Below are 14,438 nucleotides of genomic sequence, written 5' to 3'. Positions count from 1 at the left end.
GTGTGTGTGTGTGTGTGTAGTGTGTGTTAGGAGAAAGGTCCGCGGTTGCCGTCCCAGCTGGTTTGCTTACTCTCTGCCCCCAGGAGAAGTTTGCTCACTACGGACACCAGCGACCCTCCTCACCTCCACCCCTCTAGTTCTACACTCTCCCCACTTCTTTCCAAGTCGCTGATGCAGAAAGCACTTGGTCACCTTGAAACGGCAGCTCCCGGAATTCTAATTTTGTTTTGCTATCTAGCAGGGCTCTTCGGAAGCCTCATAACTGAGATTTATGGGCTCACTGGGTAATTAAATGATGTTATTGTGTTAACTTTGCATGCATTACGGCTGCCCGCGCCGCCCGTGGGCCGCCGGCCGGCAGCAGCTCGCTGGCGGCGAGGGCGCTACAGTTCCTCTGGCCGCGTAGATTATGCACGCCCCGGCCTCGGGAATTTACCGTGCATTAGAATACATTAGCGCCTGCATTTTAAAAGGCCAAACTACTGGCTCCCAGCTAGGGACTCTCGGAAAGTGGCTTGTTAGCGACGAGTGTTCGTCTACACTGGCACATAGCGGAGTCTTTTGCTCACGGCTTACTCGCCTCCAGGGAAGCTTTGGGGTGAGGCGAAGGCGACTGAAGCAATGCCCCTTCCCCCAGATCGCAGCTGCCCAGGGGGGACACAGCGCGGCATCTTTCACCTAATCTCGCTCGCTCGCACTCCAGCCTCCCTCTCCCCAGTGACTCCCCTTTCCCCTCCCTCCCTCTTCTTGACGTTTGATTCCAGTAGCAAAGGAGGAAAAAAGACACCGAGCCGTCAGCCAAACCTGAAAAGCGCCGCCCCGCCCCCTTCACAGCCATTGGTAGCTTCCCGTAGAAAGCCCGCCTCCGGGGGTAGATGCGGCCTTGGAGTGGCTGCGCGTGGCGCCCGTCGGGCGTGGCCCCGCCCCAGATCCGGGAGGGTAGGTTGGCTGCCCCGGCGAGCGGCAAAGCCCTTCTGGACAGCTCCCGCTCACCCAAACAGAAGACGTCGGCGCCGGAGCGGGCTCGGACATGGCGAGGCTGCGCGCCGGCCCAAGCGGCGGGGCCCGGTGATCCCTCCCTCCCTCCCCGTCCCCTCCCCTCTCCCGCACACACGCCCCGTCCGCCCCCACCCCGCCCCCACCCCGGGCGAGCCCGCCCGCAGCCCCGGGGCGCACACCCGCACGCGCGCTCCACTCCACTCACTCCCGCACTCCCGCGCCCGCCCCCACTCCCGCGGCCGAGCCCCGCCACGCGCGCCTTGCCCGCCCGCCGGCCGCCCCCGCCGCCCCTGCAGCCCCCGGGCCCCGATGGACTGAATGAAGGCTGCCTACACCGCCTATCGATGCCTCACCAAAGACCTAGAAGGCTGCGCCATGAACCCGGAGCTGACAATGGAAAGTCTAGGCACTTTGCACGGGCCGGCCGGCGGCGGCAGTGGCGGGGGCGGCGGCGGGGGCGGCGGGGGCGGCGGCGGGGGCCCGGGCCATGAGCAGGAGCTGCTGGCCAGCCCCAGCCCCCACCACGCGGGCCGCGGCGCCGCTGGCTCGCTGCGGGGCCCTCCGCCGCCTCCGACCGCGCACCAGGAGCTGGGCACGGCGGCAGCGGCGGCAGCGGCGGCGTCGCGCTCGGCCATGGTCACCAGCATGGCCTCGATCCTGGACGGCGGCGACTACCGGCCCGAGCTCTCCATCCCGCTGCACCACGCCATGAGCATGTCCTGCGACTCGTCTCCGCCTGGCATGGGCATGAGCAACACCTACACCACGCTGACGCCGCTCCAGCCGCTGCCACCCATCTCCACCGTGTCTGACAAGTTCCACCACCCGCACCCGCACCACCATCCACACCACCACCACCACCACCACCACCAGCGCCTGTCTGGCAACGTCAGCGGCAGCTTCACCCTCATGCGCGACGAGCGCGGGCTCCCGGCCATGAACAACCTCTACAACCCCTACAAGGAGATGCCCGGCATGAGCCAGAGCCTGTCCCCGCTGGCCGCCACGCCGCTGGGCAACGGGCTAGGCGGCCTCCACAATGCGCAGCAGAGTCTGCCCAACTACGGTCCGCCGGGCCACGACAAAATGCTCAGCCCCAACTTCGACGCGCACCACACTGCCATGCTGACCCGCGGTGAGCAACACCTGTCCCGCGGCCTGGGCACCCCGCCTGCGGCCATGATGTCACACCTCAACGGCCTGCACCACCCGGGCCACACTCAGTCTCACGGTCCGGTGCTGGCCCCCAGTCGCGAGCGGCCACCCTCGTCCTCATCGGGCTCGCAGGTGGCCACGTCGGGCCAGCTGGAGGAGATCAACACCAAAGAGGTGGCCCAGCGCATCACCGCGGAGCTGAAGCGCTACAGTATCCCCCAGGCGATCTTCGCGCAGAGAGTGCTGTGCCGGTCTCAGGGGACTCTCTCCGACCTGCTCCGGAATCCAAAACCGTGGAGTAAACTCAAATCTGGCAGGGAGACCTTCCGCAGGATGTGGAAGTGGCTTCAGGAACCCGAGTTCCAGCGCATGTCCGCCTTGCGCCTGGCAGGTAAGGCCGGGGCTAGCCATAGGCCAGGCTGCTGGGAAGAGGGCTCCTGGTCCGGTGCTTGTGGCCCAGGTCTGCGCCCCCAGTCACTTATCTTGATTCTTTCCTTCTTTTTCCTATACACTTTCTCTTTCTTCTCGTTTTTATTTCTTCTTCCATTTTCTCTTTCTCTTCTGCTCTTCCCCTACTTTCTCTTCTCCCTTTTCTTTTTCTTTCTTTACTCTCTCCTTGTCCCTGAGCTTTCATTGACCGACCCCCCCCCCGTTATATTCGCCCTCCTCTCAATGTGCCAACCTTTGCCCTCTGTCCGATCTTCCCAGGTGCTGGGAGGCGGGATGGGAGTGTGCGTTTTCCTCTAGGAGCCCTGTCTTTCCAAGACTCACAAAAACCGGAACCTGCCCTTATTCAAAACCCTGTGCACTTCAAGTCTTTTTTAGACAACACATTTCAATTTTCCGAGCTGGCCAGTCTCCCTGTGCAGCGGCAGTTGAGAGGCTTTGCGCTGCAGAGGGAAGAGAGCTCTCTACTCTCCCACCCACCATATAGGCAAACTTATTTGGTCATTGGCCAAAGGCACAGCCTTGGCCGCGCGGAGAACCGGCGGCCAGGATACAACAGCGCTCCTGGAGACCATCTCTGGCCTTGGCGTTGGGGCAGGGACTTTCTGACCGGGCTTGAGGGGCTCGGGCCAGCTCCAATGTCACTACCTACAGCGAGGGCAGGGTGTAAGGTTGAGACGGTCACATTCACCGCTTTGGGAGGACGTGGGAGAAGAGACTGAGGTGGAAAGCGCGTTGCCTTGCTCACCGGCCGCCCTTGCCCCGGTCCCAGCGTTTGCTGGGATTTGCCGGGATTTGCCGGGGCTGCGGGAGACACTGGGCGCTCGTGGGAAGAGGTGCTGAGAAATTAAAAATTCAGATTAGTTAATGCATCCCGACCACGGGCTCCAGGCTCCGCCTTTGCATTAAGCGGGTGCTGATTGTGCGCGCTGGGCGACCGCGGGGAGGGCTGGCGGCCCGCGGGCGAGGACGCGTAGAGGCGCGGGTTACATTGTTCTGGAGCGGGCTGGGTTCTTTGTGCCTCCTCTAGCGGCCAGGCTGCGAGGTACAGCCCTCTATTGTTCTAGGAGCACGGAAACCTCCCGTGTGGGCGGCGGGTGCTCGAGCTGGAGGGAAAGATGCGGTAGTTACTGCGACTGGCACACAGTTGCGCGCTTTTGTGCGCACGGACCCCGCGCGGTATGCGTGGCGACTGCGCTACTTCTAGGAGCCAGCCACTGGCCCAGAGGAGCAAAATGTCCAGACCCCCCTCACTGGGGAGGACACACTATACCCTATTGCAGGCCAGGGTGGGCGGCTTCTCATGGACCGGGTGGAGGGGGGTATCTTTTAGGATCGGCGGGCAGTCTAGGGGAACATTTCGTGGTGGCGATGATTTGCATAGCGCCGATCTTGGGATGAGCGCTGTTTCGAGCCGACCTCGCACAGCTCGCTTCCGGAGCTGCGAGCTCAGGTTTCTACCCCCATTCCCCGGGCTTTCCTCGCACCACTGAGCCCAGCTTGTGGGGTGCACTCGACCGGTGCCCGACAGGGCTGGGGAATGTGACAGGCAGCAGGTTCACCCGGGCTTGGGGAGGAGGCGTTTCCGCTTTGACAGCATTTTCCTTTGCCAGCTGCTGGTGGATTCCGATTCCCAGTCGGTAATCGCCCCGCAGTGTTGATCTAAGAACGTAAAGAAAACCTGGTTTCCCTGCAAAGAGCCTCCCCCAAATTGGCGGACCCCGGATACTTTGAGTGGATTTAGAAATTTATGTAACCTTTCTCCTTTAGTTTATTCTTCATTCTCTCCTACAGTTTTCTCTGATTACTGTTGGTTCGGGGCAAGATAAAGCAGCCAGTAGAGAGTAATAATAATAGCGGCCGGAAATAAACTGGAGGCTTACTGTTAGTTCTTAACATTGTAGTACCCCTTTGTCATAGATCCCCCCAAATGTCCCAGGCCCTTTCCAGTGGGTTTTAGCACCCGCCGGCTTCTTGGCACTGGGAACCAGAAGGATGGTCTTAGACGGGTACGGTTAAAGGCAGGATGACAGCTATTCTACTCCTGCTCATCTCAGAGCGCTGCCGCCCCCTCACGCCTGTCGCGCAAAGAACACAGCTTTTAAAAAACACGTGCCTTCTGCCCATATAGGTCTGAAAGTGATGTGGAAAGTAATACTTCGCCTATTAGCGAGTTTCAGCTTTTAAAATGACCCCAAGCATTGCCAAGATGAGAAAGCGTGGCATCCCGGGGGTCTTCAGCCCCACCCGCGTCTGTGGTGCAAGTCTCCAGGGGCAGGCCCGGGAGAGCACTACCCAGGCCGCTAGATTTTCCGCAGAGGAGCGCTGAAACCGCCTTCGTGGGAGACAGAATGCCTCCTCCAGCGAGTGGAAAAGGCCTGCTGAGGACCCCGCTTTGCTTGGAGCATTCAAATGTGTGTCTGTTTTATTACCTTAGGTTGAAAAGGGACAAGAGCTTTAGCCTTTTTATCTGGCCATTTTATCAGCAACTACAAGTGTGTTGAGTGGTTATTATTACATAGGAGGCTTTTCAGTTTGGGGTCAGTAGATCAGTCTCTTCAGACATTGAGGCAGAAGCTGGGACTAGTAAGTAGGTATTATGTGCTCAGAGTGCTAGGGGACAGGAGCAAATGGAGAAGAAAAGCGGAGGCTTTATCCGCCGGGAGTATCGATCGGAATCCCGCCGGGACGCCGCAGAGGGCCCTCGCCGTTGGGCCTCGGGGGTTTAACAAGCCCAGCGGCTCCGCAGGCGGCTCGGCCGGACTCCCAGACCCGTGCCTGGAAGACACTGTCCCTGCCCCGCTACAGCCAAACCTGCCTCTTCTGTTTCTCTCTCATAGGTTATAGGTTCCCTTTCTCTCTCATTTTGGCCCTGTCCCCGGGTCCTGCCAAACGGCCAAGCAGGCTGGGGTTTAGGGGGCTCAGAATGAAGAGGTCTGATTTGACCAGCGCACCCTTAGGCGAGGTACTGCCCGTCACAACAGGGGCAGGTCCTTCCTCCCCAACCTGCCGGTGTAGTCACAGCCAAGGGTGGCACTTAAAAGGAAAGGGGAGAAAACTTCGGAGAAACTCAGATTGCCCCAACATTAGATTTCAGAGAAATTGACTCCAAATGCCTGGATTCCTTCGGAAAGGGCGGCTAGGTGGCAAGTGGTTGCAACCCCGCCAGGTCGGGCCTTCGCAGAGGTTCCCCAAGACTAGCCCTTGCGGGGCGGTTTTCAGCAACCTGACAAGAGGCGGCCGGGACAAATTTCCGCGGGTTCGAGCACACACTCTTAGGCGTTGGGCCCCAGAGACCTCTAAACCAAGCACAAACAAGAAGGGAGTGAGAGAACCCGGGCGAGAATTTGAACGGGCGTCCCACTGAGGAAAAGTGAGGCCTCTGTGGCAGGCATGGTTTCTTCTGATGACCGAAAATCGAGCGGAGAGCCCAACTACATTTCCTGCAGAGGTTTCCGCCTCCAGTGAGCCCGGATCCCCCAGCGGCCTGCCGGGGGCTGGTCTCCAGTCCCCACCATAGTCCCACGCATGGCCTTCTCCTGGCAGCAAGCTCCCAGCGGCCAGTCTGAAGCCAATTCTGTTCAGGCGGCCGAGGGCCCTTAGCCAACCCACCATGATGTCGCCTGGGCCACCTGACGCCCGCAGCGGTGGGACACGGCCCGGGCAGTGCTATAGTGGCTCCTGCTAGGGGCACCGCGTGCGTGCTTGTCTTCCGCGGCGCCCGGGACGTCCTTGGATGACACGGGCCGCTGGGCACCTCCCAAGCCGAGGAAAGCGGACCCCCTTCGCAGAGTTTCGCGCCCACCCACTGACCTCCCACCTCGTCTGTCGCTGCTCGGGCTCCCGACTCAGCCCACCTCTCCTGGCGGTTTAGTTAGGGATCCGAGCTGGAGAGGCTGAACGCAACCCGCGCCAGTACGGAACAGATGATGTGTTTGCCTGCTAGCTGCTTGGATGAATAATTGAAAAGTTCGCTGCAGTCTCTGCTTCGTCAAGTCCCGGGCGCCGGGAGAACACCTTCCCAACACGCATCAGGGTGGGCGGGAGCGGGCAGAGGAGGCGGGACCCGAGGGAGGAGAGTGAACCCGAGCAGGAGAAGCAGCTCAGGCAACCAGGCGCCCTCGACGCGAGAGGCTGGGCATTTATTTTTATTCCAGGCTTTCCACTGTGTGGTTATGTCACTTTCTCAAACAAATGTGTATATGGAGGGAGATCGATGCTGATAATGTTTAGAAGATTAAAAGAGCATTAATGCTGGCAACAATAACGTAAACGTGTGGACCCAGATTTCATTGATCTGGAACTTGATCCGGCGCGTTTCCAGTAAGCCCGACGGCGCGCTCTTCCCAGCAGAGCGCTAGCCAGCGCCACGGCCCCGCGGCTTTCCAGCGGAGCCGCTTCGCCAGCTCTGCGCTGGTTCTCCCGTATGACCGCAGCTCCTCCCCCGTGAGGCCCCAGCCCGTCTCTACTTCCCCGAGGTTTTCTCCTCCTCCCGCGGGGCTCCCTTCCCTCTCCACGCCCCCCCACCCCGCCCCTGTGCGCACTAGCCACTACTAGCGCTTCCCGCGGTCACACTGGGCGGCTGGATCCGCGAAGCCGACGCGTGAAACGGTGCCCGAGGTTTCCTAACTATCCTGTGCTTGGCCGTTGCCACTGGGCCCTTGTGACCAAGCCCAGGTTTGAAAATGACGCGGCTAAAGCTGCCTGCTAACGGCGGAGCTTAGTCAGCCGCAGATCCCCTCCCATCCTCATCGGTTCTCGTACTAAAAAAGGCTCACGCGCAGAGTTTTTACACAGGTGCATTCGTTGGACAAGTAAACGTGGCCCTAGTAACAAAAGCCTGAACTTCATCCACCTGAATAGCAGGCTCTGCGCTGGGCTGGTCGGGTCTAACTGAGAGAATCTTGTGTCCTACCTTGGCTGGTACAGGAAGTAAGAGAAGCAAACTGGGGAACCCCTGCCCCACCCCTTCCCAACCCCTGGACCTCCTGGGCCGAGGCCTGGGTCACTGGCCCATCGCGGGTAAGGAGGTGTCCTGTGGGACACCTGCATTGACTGGAAAAGAAAGAACTTTAAAGCTCTTCCTTCCTGCTTGTGGGGGACACCACCACACCCTGCCAACTACTCCCCTGGCCAAATGGTGGCTTGTTTTTCCAGAAGGAGCACCAAGGTGAATTTTATGGAAAAAAAATAAAAGAGCAGGGACCGAAGTAGGGATAGGATGAGAACTAATCGTTCTGGTTTTTTGAAATTATGAATCCCTCCTGTTGGAGAAGGCTGAGTTTTTCCAAGAGCGGATCTCAATCAGGAGGGAAAGCAGTGTTTTCCAGCCTTCTCCAAGAACAGTAATTAATAAGAGGAAGGAAAGGAGAGATGGGAAAGCAAATCGTGCATTGTTCTGCTTTGAGTTGAGGCAGAGGGTAGGCTGGTGTTTCTTCCTCATCTTCCCACCAGTGTTCGTCCTTAAAGAAGGGAGCTTTGGTACACCACCTTGGTTCCTAGTCAGAAAGTGCCCTACCTGACCGTTTTTTTTTGTTGTTTGTTTTGTTTTTTTGTTTGTTTGTTTTTTGAGACCCAGTCTCGCTCTGTAGCCCAGGGCTGGAGTGCAGTGGCCAGATCTCAGCTCACTGCAAGCTCCACCTCCCGGGTTCACGCCATTCTCCTGGCTCAGCCTCCGGAGTAGCTGGGACTACAGGCGCCCGCCACCTCGCCGGGCTAGTTTTTTGTATTTTTTGGTAGAGGCGGGGTTTCACCGTGTTAGCCAGGATGGTCTCGATCTCCTGACCTCGTGATCCACCCGTCTCAGCCTCCCAAAGTGCTGGGATTACAGGCCCGGCCAACCTGACCGTTTTAAACTACAGATATGTAGTTAAAGATAGCTGGGTAATCAGATATGTAACTAAGGAGGAGGGTAGATGTTTTCCCTTTGGTCTGGCAGACAACTGGCTCCCTCCCCACAGCCCCCGCTTGAAAGACTCCTAGGCTCTGGGAGGAGCAAGTGGACCTTTAGAGGATAGAATTCTAGACTCTCTTCCACTCCCATCTTAGAATTCCAAGATTGGGCAGGATTCCTGTTGAATGGTGAGGGCCGGGCAAAGAATAAACTGATTACCCCAGATTCTCTGTCCCTACAAGGCACCAGCAACTGCTTCACTCTCCTCTAGAGCCAGGTCTGCCCTGAGGCAATAGCACCCTAGGCCAGTTTTACCATCCCAAGCACCAGACTTCAGCCCTGAGGGAAGGAGAGCCAGCCTCTCCTGCTGTCTTCAAACTGAGGCTTCATTTTACAGTCACCCCCTGATGTGGGAGAGAGCCTCCCCACCAGGTTTTCTGGCCTTTAGACACTTTTTCTCTTCAAAGAAGAGACCAGAGGAACAGGACTGAAGAACTCTCAGGAAGAAAGTCCTGGGCTTCACACTCTATGGCTACTGGCTGAATTTAGCAGAAAGTGTCTTCATGAAAAGTGGTATCATGGAGGGGGATCCCTGGAGCAAGGAAGACCTCAAGGGAGAAGCAGAGAGATTTAGTTTCTGGGTTCTTGCCAAAGGAAGGGAAATTAGGAGGGAATAAATAGAAATAATTGCCTGGATAAAGGGCCCTGGGGAGGAGGGTGAAGACGGAGGCACCCTAGGCCTTAAACTTCATCTAGACTCCCTGGGCTATGCTGACTTCTGACCCTTTCAGGGACCTTTGTTTTTCCTGACTTGGGAAAAGTTCCTTCTTCTGGGGAGACAACTCTTTTTAGAGGGGAGAGTCCATGATGAGGAAGCCCTCTGGGATGATTTATGCTGTCAGGTACAGAGCTTCATCAGGCTAACTCACCCTGTGGGGCCCTGTCATCCCCTCTTATCACCCAGGCTTTTTCCCTAACCGACCTCAGTGCCTTTGGGGGAAAGGCTTTTTGATTTCCCAGTCTCATTCAAGGCAATGGCTGAAAAATGTACATAGGTTTTTCTATGGGCAGGTGCGGAAGAGGTAGGGAAGTAGTTTCGGTTGACCCAGCCCATCTGATGCCTGACATGGTGCAGATGGGCAAGACTTGGGAGTCTGGCTGTGGACTGTGCAGATAGAGATGGCCTCACATCGGGAGCAGGATTCCTAGAAGCTGTGGATGTTTATTATGAAAAACTGTCCCACACAAATTGTCCCAGAGGGCAGGGAGGCTCTGCATTCCACCTCGGCACCTCTTTCCCCATTTGAGGATCCATTACGCTTCTGTAGAAAGCAGACTTTGTTTGGGTTGGAAGCACACCTCCAGTGTAATTTAATCAGCATTGGACTTTGGCTCTTGTAATCAAATATACATATACTTTCTCCTGCAGGAAGAAAAATAATTTCTCTGTAACTGGTATTGACTTGAAGTCATGTAATCTCTGGAAAGCATCACATTTTTAAAGGGAAAGGTAAAATTAAGGGGAAAAGAACCCACAGTGTTAGTGGTTTGCTTTGTCATTACTAACAAGAGCCAGTTATCCCTTAAGAAAGGGCAGAAGAAGCATTCCTAGAGCACATTCCTAGTGCTGCTTCAATCGTAGATATTTCATTTACAGTTTTCTCTGTGCAGTCAGCCTCAGAGATGGTTAAGGATAGGAAACTAGGTTGACTGGCTCACCAAATTCTAGAATGTGGGCTTTATTACTTATGTTGCATTGACATCCTTGAAGGAACCTGTTTGACAGCTCATTTTTCTGCCCTATTTGGAGAGGCTACAGGCAGCAGCAGCTCCTTGAGTTCCAGCAGGATCTGGGTAGGTAGCAAGCCTTTTCTTTAAAGGGTGATTGGCAGCCATTGTCAGCTTGCTTCCCACTCCACCCCAGTGCCCTTGAGCATGAAGTTCTGTGCTAGTGTGTCCCCCTGGAGCAAGCTTGGAGTGCCCACCCCCCAGGGTGAGGTTCTGGGCTTTGCCCAAGTTGAGTCTGTTAGGGAATCTGTTGTAAACACAGATCCATTGATTTGCATTTGTCAGAGAGTAAAGTTAAACCAGTGAAAAGAGAAGCCCTTACCCTTTTATGCAGGGCCAGGGAAACCTTTCATATTGATCCTATTGATCCAACCTTTCCCTTTAAGGAAACCACATAGTTAAAGACCCTCGTTCAATAGATTTACCCTTCGTGCTTGTGATATTCCTTTAAGTGTTCTCATCTAGGATAGCTGGGCATTAAGCCCACACTCCAAACCAAACAAAAATGAAAAGGGGATGGAAAGAGAGGGGGTCAGGAGGCAGAATTGTGGGAAGTGAAATTAAATCAAACTGAAATGTGTAATGACCCAGTTGGCGATGTTTTCCTCATTCTTCTAAAATGACATGCAGGGATAAAGACAAAATAGGTGCATTTGGCATCTTTTTTTTTTTTTTTTCTTTTTGAGAAAAGGAAATCTGTTTATATGACTAGAGTAAAAATGTCTCAGGAACATCATTTTCTACTGTAAAATTATTTCATTTCAACTAAACCACCAGTTTGCTTTATTTAAGCTGGTTCACTTAAAAGCAGTGATGTTGCCACAATTATTTTGGTTCCTTTGTAGCAAATCAGAAAAAGGATTGTCCCCAGAAATGCAATATTTTGGACTCTGTATATGAGCATAAGCACCGAAGTCACTTGAAAAGAGAGAGGATTTGGAGTTTTTATGTTCTGCTGAAAGTGGGAAGCAGGGGGTAGAACTTCTGTTGTAGAGCAGACTAGATGGAATAGGAATTGCCAGATATTGCTCAGTATCCTTCTTGCTTGCAGATATAAAAATGAAAGTCTCATTTGCCTCCAGAACCATCGGCACAATCCATTTCATTTCTTCCCTTTTTTTTTCCTCTCTAAATAACATGCATTTGTGATTTTTTTCAACACAGTACATGAGCTATTCCTAATTGGCTATCTCTTGGGTTGTTTTTGTACATTCATGTTTGTTTTATGTGATTGGAAAATATTAATGACTTGTAGGTGAGCTAATGTATTTATCTGCTGAGTGAGTTCAAAGGGCAGAGTTCAGCTATGGTTCAGGTTAATTGAACAGGAAGCAGTGAGCTCTCCAGGCTGTGTTGAACAAGGGATCAGTCCCTTAAAATATCACACTCAGCAAACACAATTTCACTGTCTTCATCCTAAAGTCTGATGTAAGAGGCTCAGATCAACTTGGATCACTTGTTTAAAAAACCAAAGCAAAGCACGGTAACTGCAGCAAAACCCTGGAGTCCCCCTCGGGGAAGAAGAGTTTTCTCATTGGCTAATTGCTTTATTGGTAGCACTGACCTGCAGAGCAGCTGCAGGAGCCTGGAAGAAGGCTTAGGCCTCAGAATAATGTGCTCCATTAGAACAGGGCAAGGCATTTTTTGTTTACTCAACTGGAGCTCCCTGCAAAGTGCCATTAACCCTGGCCCAACTGCTTGTGTGCTGCAAAAGCCAAAGGTCACACCAGTCAGTCTGTAGGCTCAACAGCTCTGCCCTGGTAGGAAGGTTGGGGGCGCATCCTGCTGGCACTGCCCTCCCAGGGGCTTGGGCCAGCCCTCTGGGCCCTTTCCAGAGTTTTGACTAAAGCAAGCAGTTGCACAACTAGTTTACATTTCCCAACTGCTGAATCATGTTTTGATGATTAAACAGTTTTGATCTCAGCACCATCAATCACACACATACACAAAATCCCCCCACTGCCCCTGTATTTTCTATTTATGCTCCCTTCACTACTGTGTATTACAGTAAACAGAATTGTGCAAACGGTGCTTTTAGCAGGAATATAGTTCGGATAAGTGCTTGAATCAAGGGGAAGACAGACCTCCAAACATGGCCGGGGGCTGTTTGGTGGAAGAAAGGTTTCAAGTGGAGCCAGGGAGCACAGTCAGGGCTTCCACCGCCGGCAGGTGAACTAGAGTGCCACCTGCCGGGAGTCTTCTAACTGCACTAAGCCCTGCACCTTCCACAAGGTCCAATCTCCTTCCTTCACTTTGTTCCTAATATCCTTGTCCCCATTCCCCACCCTCCAGATCGCTACCCATGCAAACATTATCTTCCCAGAAGTAGCTTAAAGGGCTTTTTCCTGGTCCTTTGAAACTCTAACCTCTGCCTCTTCTAATTCATTACCAAGGAGAAATCAACAGTTCTGCTGTCTTAGATGAGGTGATTTGCCCATCCTGCACATTGAGGTAATAGTCTCCTGCTTAGTTGGATTGTGCTTGGGGGAGGAGAAGCAAAGAAAGCAAAAAATAGCCGTGGGAGGGAAAACGAATGATTATGTGTGGAAGAAAAATGGCTCCGTTGATTGTGCCAGTGAGGGCTGTGCCAACTGTAAGGTGTTCTGCAAAGATAAAATATTGTACAAAGGAGAGAGGATGAGAAAGAATTAGCATCTACAGGGAGGACATCGAAAAAGAGATATGCCAAATCAGCAAACTAGAGTTGGGCTTTGTGAAATCCCCTGGAAAGAGAAAAAGTGAACCAGCCGTTTTGCAATTGCAAAGAAGTGAGCCAGTGGACTAGACTGCGAGCCAGAATGTGGAGCTGGCTGTAGCTCTGTGGGTGGCAGCTATTTCTACACTTGCTTCACATAGACCCCTGCCTGGAGCCCCTGGTAGCAGAGCGCCTATGGGTGGGTTGCTGCCTCCACGCCCCGGCACAGGCTTCAGGACCACGAACAGCGCCATGGAGGAATGCTGTCTGAGCGAGTTTCCACCTCAGCCTACACAAGGGAGATGAACCCGCTACTGGGGTTAAATCCAGGCAAGAGCCTGACCAGTAACTCCAGCTCTGTAGGTCTCAACGCCCCAGTGCAAGGCCTCATATTTTCCTCTGGAGCCCTGTGGCTTTTTGGTTCTCTGTGTGAGATCAGCAATAATAAGGGGAAGAGGAGGCGGCGTCTGGGTGAGAAGACAAAAGATGCTGAACGACTCTTTCCTTCTGAAGAGGAAGAACATTACCACCGCTGGGGGGCGGGGGATTGAACTGTTTTTCTCCATATTGCTGCCTTCTGCAGGCATGATTGCACCCTCAACGGGATATTTTAGATTTAGGCTTTCCCTTCAAGTGTTACTGTCTGCCTGCCCCCACGCCCCACCCCCCAGGTATACACAAAGGGATGTTTTTGTTCCCCCAGTTGCATGCACTTGATTTTTGAAAGCATGACTTTCGTTATATTAAACAATATTCTCACATTATAGCAGCAGTAATGTCACAGGGAGAGCCAACTGTGAAGCATCACCACCTTCGATTAGAAACAAAATTAGATTTGATTTCTTGAGAGCCTAGTGATGAGGGTCTTTTTAAGAAAAGCCTTGCCACTGCTTCTGCCCCTGACGCCCTCCAAAGGGAGTCAGAGATGTTGAGTGACTTCCTCCAGGCCACACAGTGGAGTCATATGGCACTGGCCAGGGTGAGAGCTGACAGTAGGCACTGACCCCTGACTCTGGCCTTTTTCAATCAGTTGCTCTGCTTTATTTCTGTTTTTATTCCAGAGAAAAGAGATAGGAGAGTCCTTTTGGTCTATGATTGAGCACAACTCACGTCTCTTTGGGTTTTGAGTAAAATGGCCCTTGACTTCCTAAAGCTAATTAAAATGTAAAACTTTTGCCTTATTTCAAATAACTTTAGTTCAGACCTAATTTATTGCTAAGGTGGTTCTCAGGGAGGTGGAGCATTGGAACAGAAAAGTGTGTCTCATTTAAAAGGCAAAGGTGTGATAAATGAGAATTTTTTTCCCCTGTGACAATTTATCTTCAAGTTCCAGGTGGCTCCTGTGTAAAAGGAGGGAAAATCCAGCCCAAAACAAAACAAATCTGGTAGAGCATTCAAATTTGATGTTGAAAAAAAATTGTTTCTGTGTGTCTAAATGCCCAAAATTTCATTCTAAAAATG

General features: G+C 53.5%; 1 protein-coding gene across 1 annotated transcript in view; it reads left to right on the top strand.

Moving 5' to 3' along the window:
- Positions 1-967: 967 nt before the first annotated feature.
- Positions 968-14,438, top strand: part of ONECUT2 (one cut homeobox 2) — a 56,789-nt gene continuing 43,318 nt past the window's right edge. The window contains exon 1 of the mRNA XM_031934562.1: positions 968-2,545. Within this exon, the coding sequence (XP_031790422.1) occupies positions 1,318-2,545 (1,228 nt within the window). The 5' untranslated portion in view covers positions 968-1,317. The remainder of the gene's footprint in view (positions 2,546-14,438) is intronic.

Source organism: Piliocolobus tephrosceles, chromosome 18 (assembly GCF_002776525.5).
Source record: "Piliocolobus tephrosceles isolate RC106 chromosome 18, ASM277652v3, whole genome shotgun sequence".
Taxonomy (NCBI): domain Eukaryota; kingdom Metazoa; phylum Chordata; class Mammalia; order Primates; family Cercopithecidae; genus Piliocolobus; species Piliocolobus tephrosceles.
The sequence above is the reverse complement of the archived record's forward strand: the minus strand, read 5'-3'. Positions and strand labels throughout refer to the sequence as shown.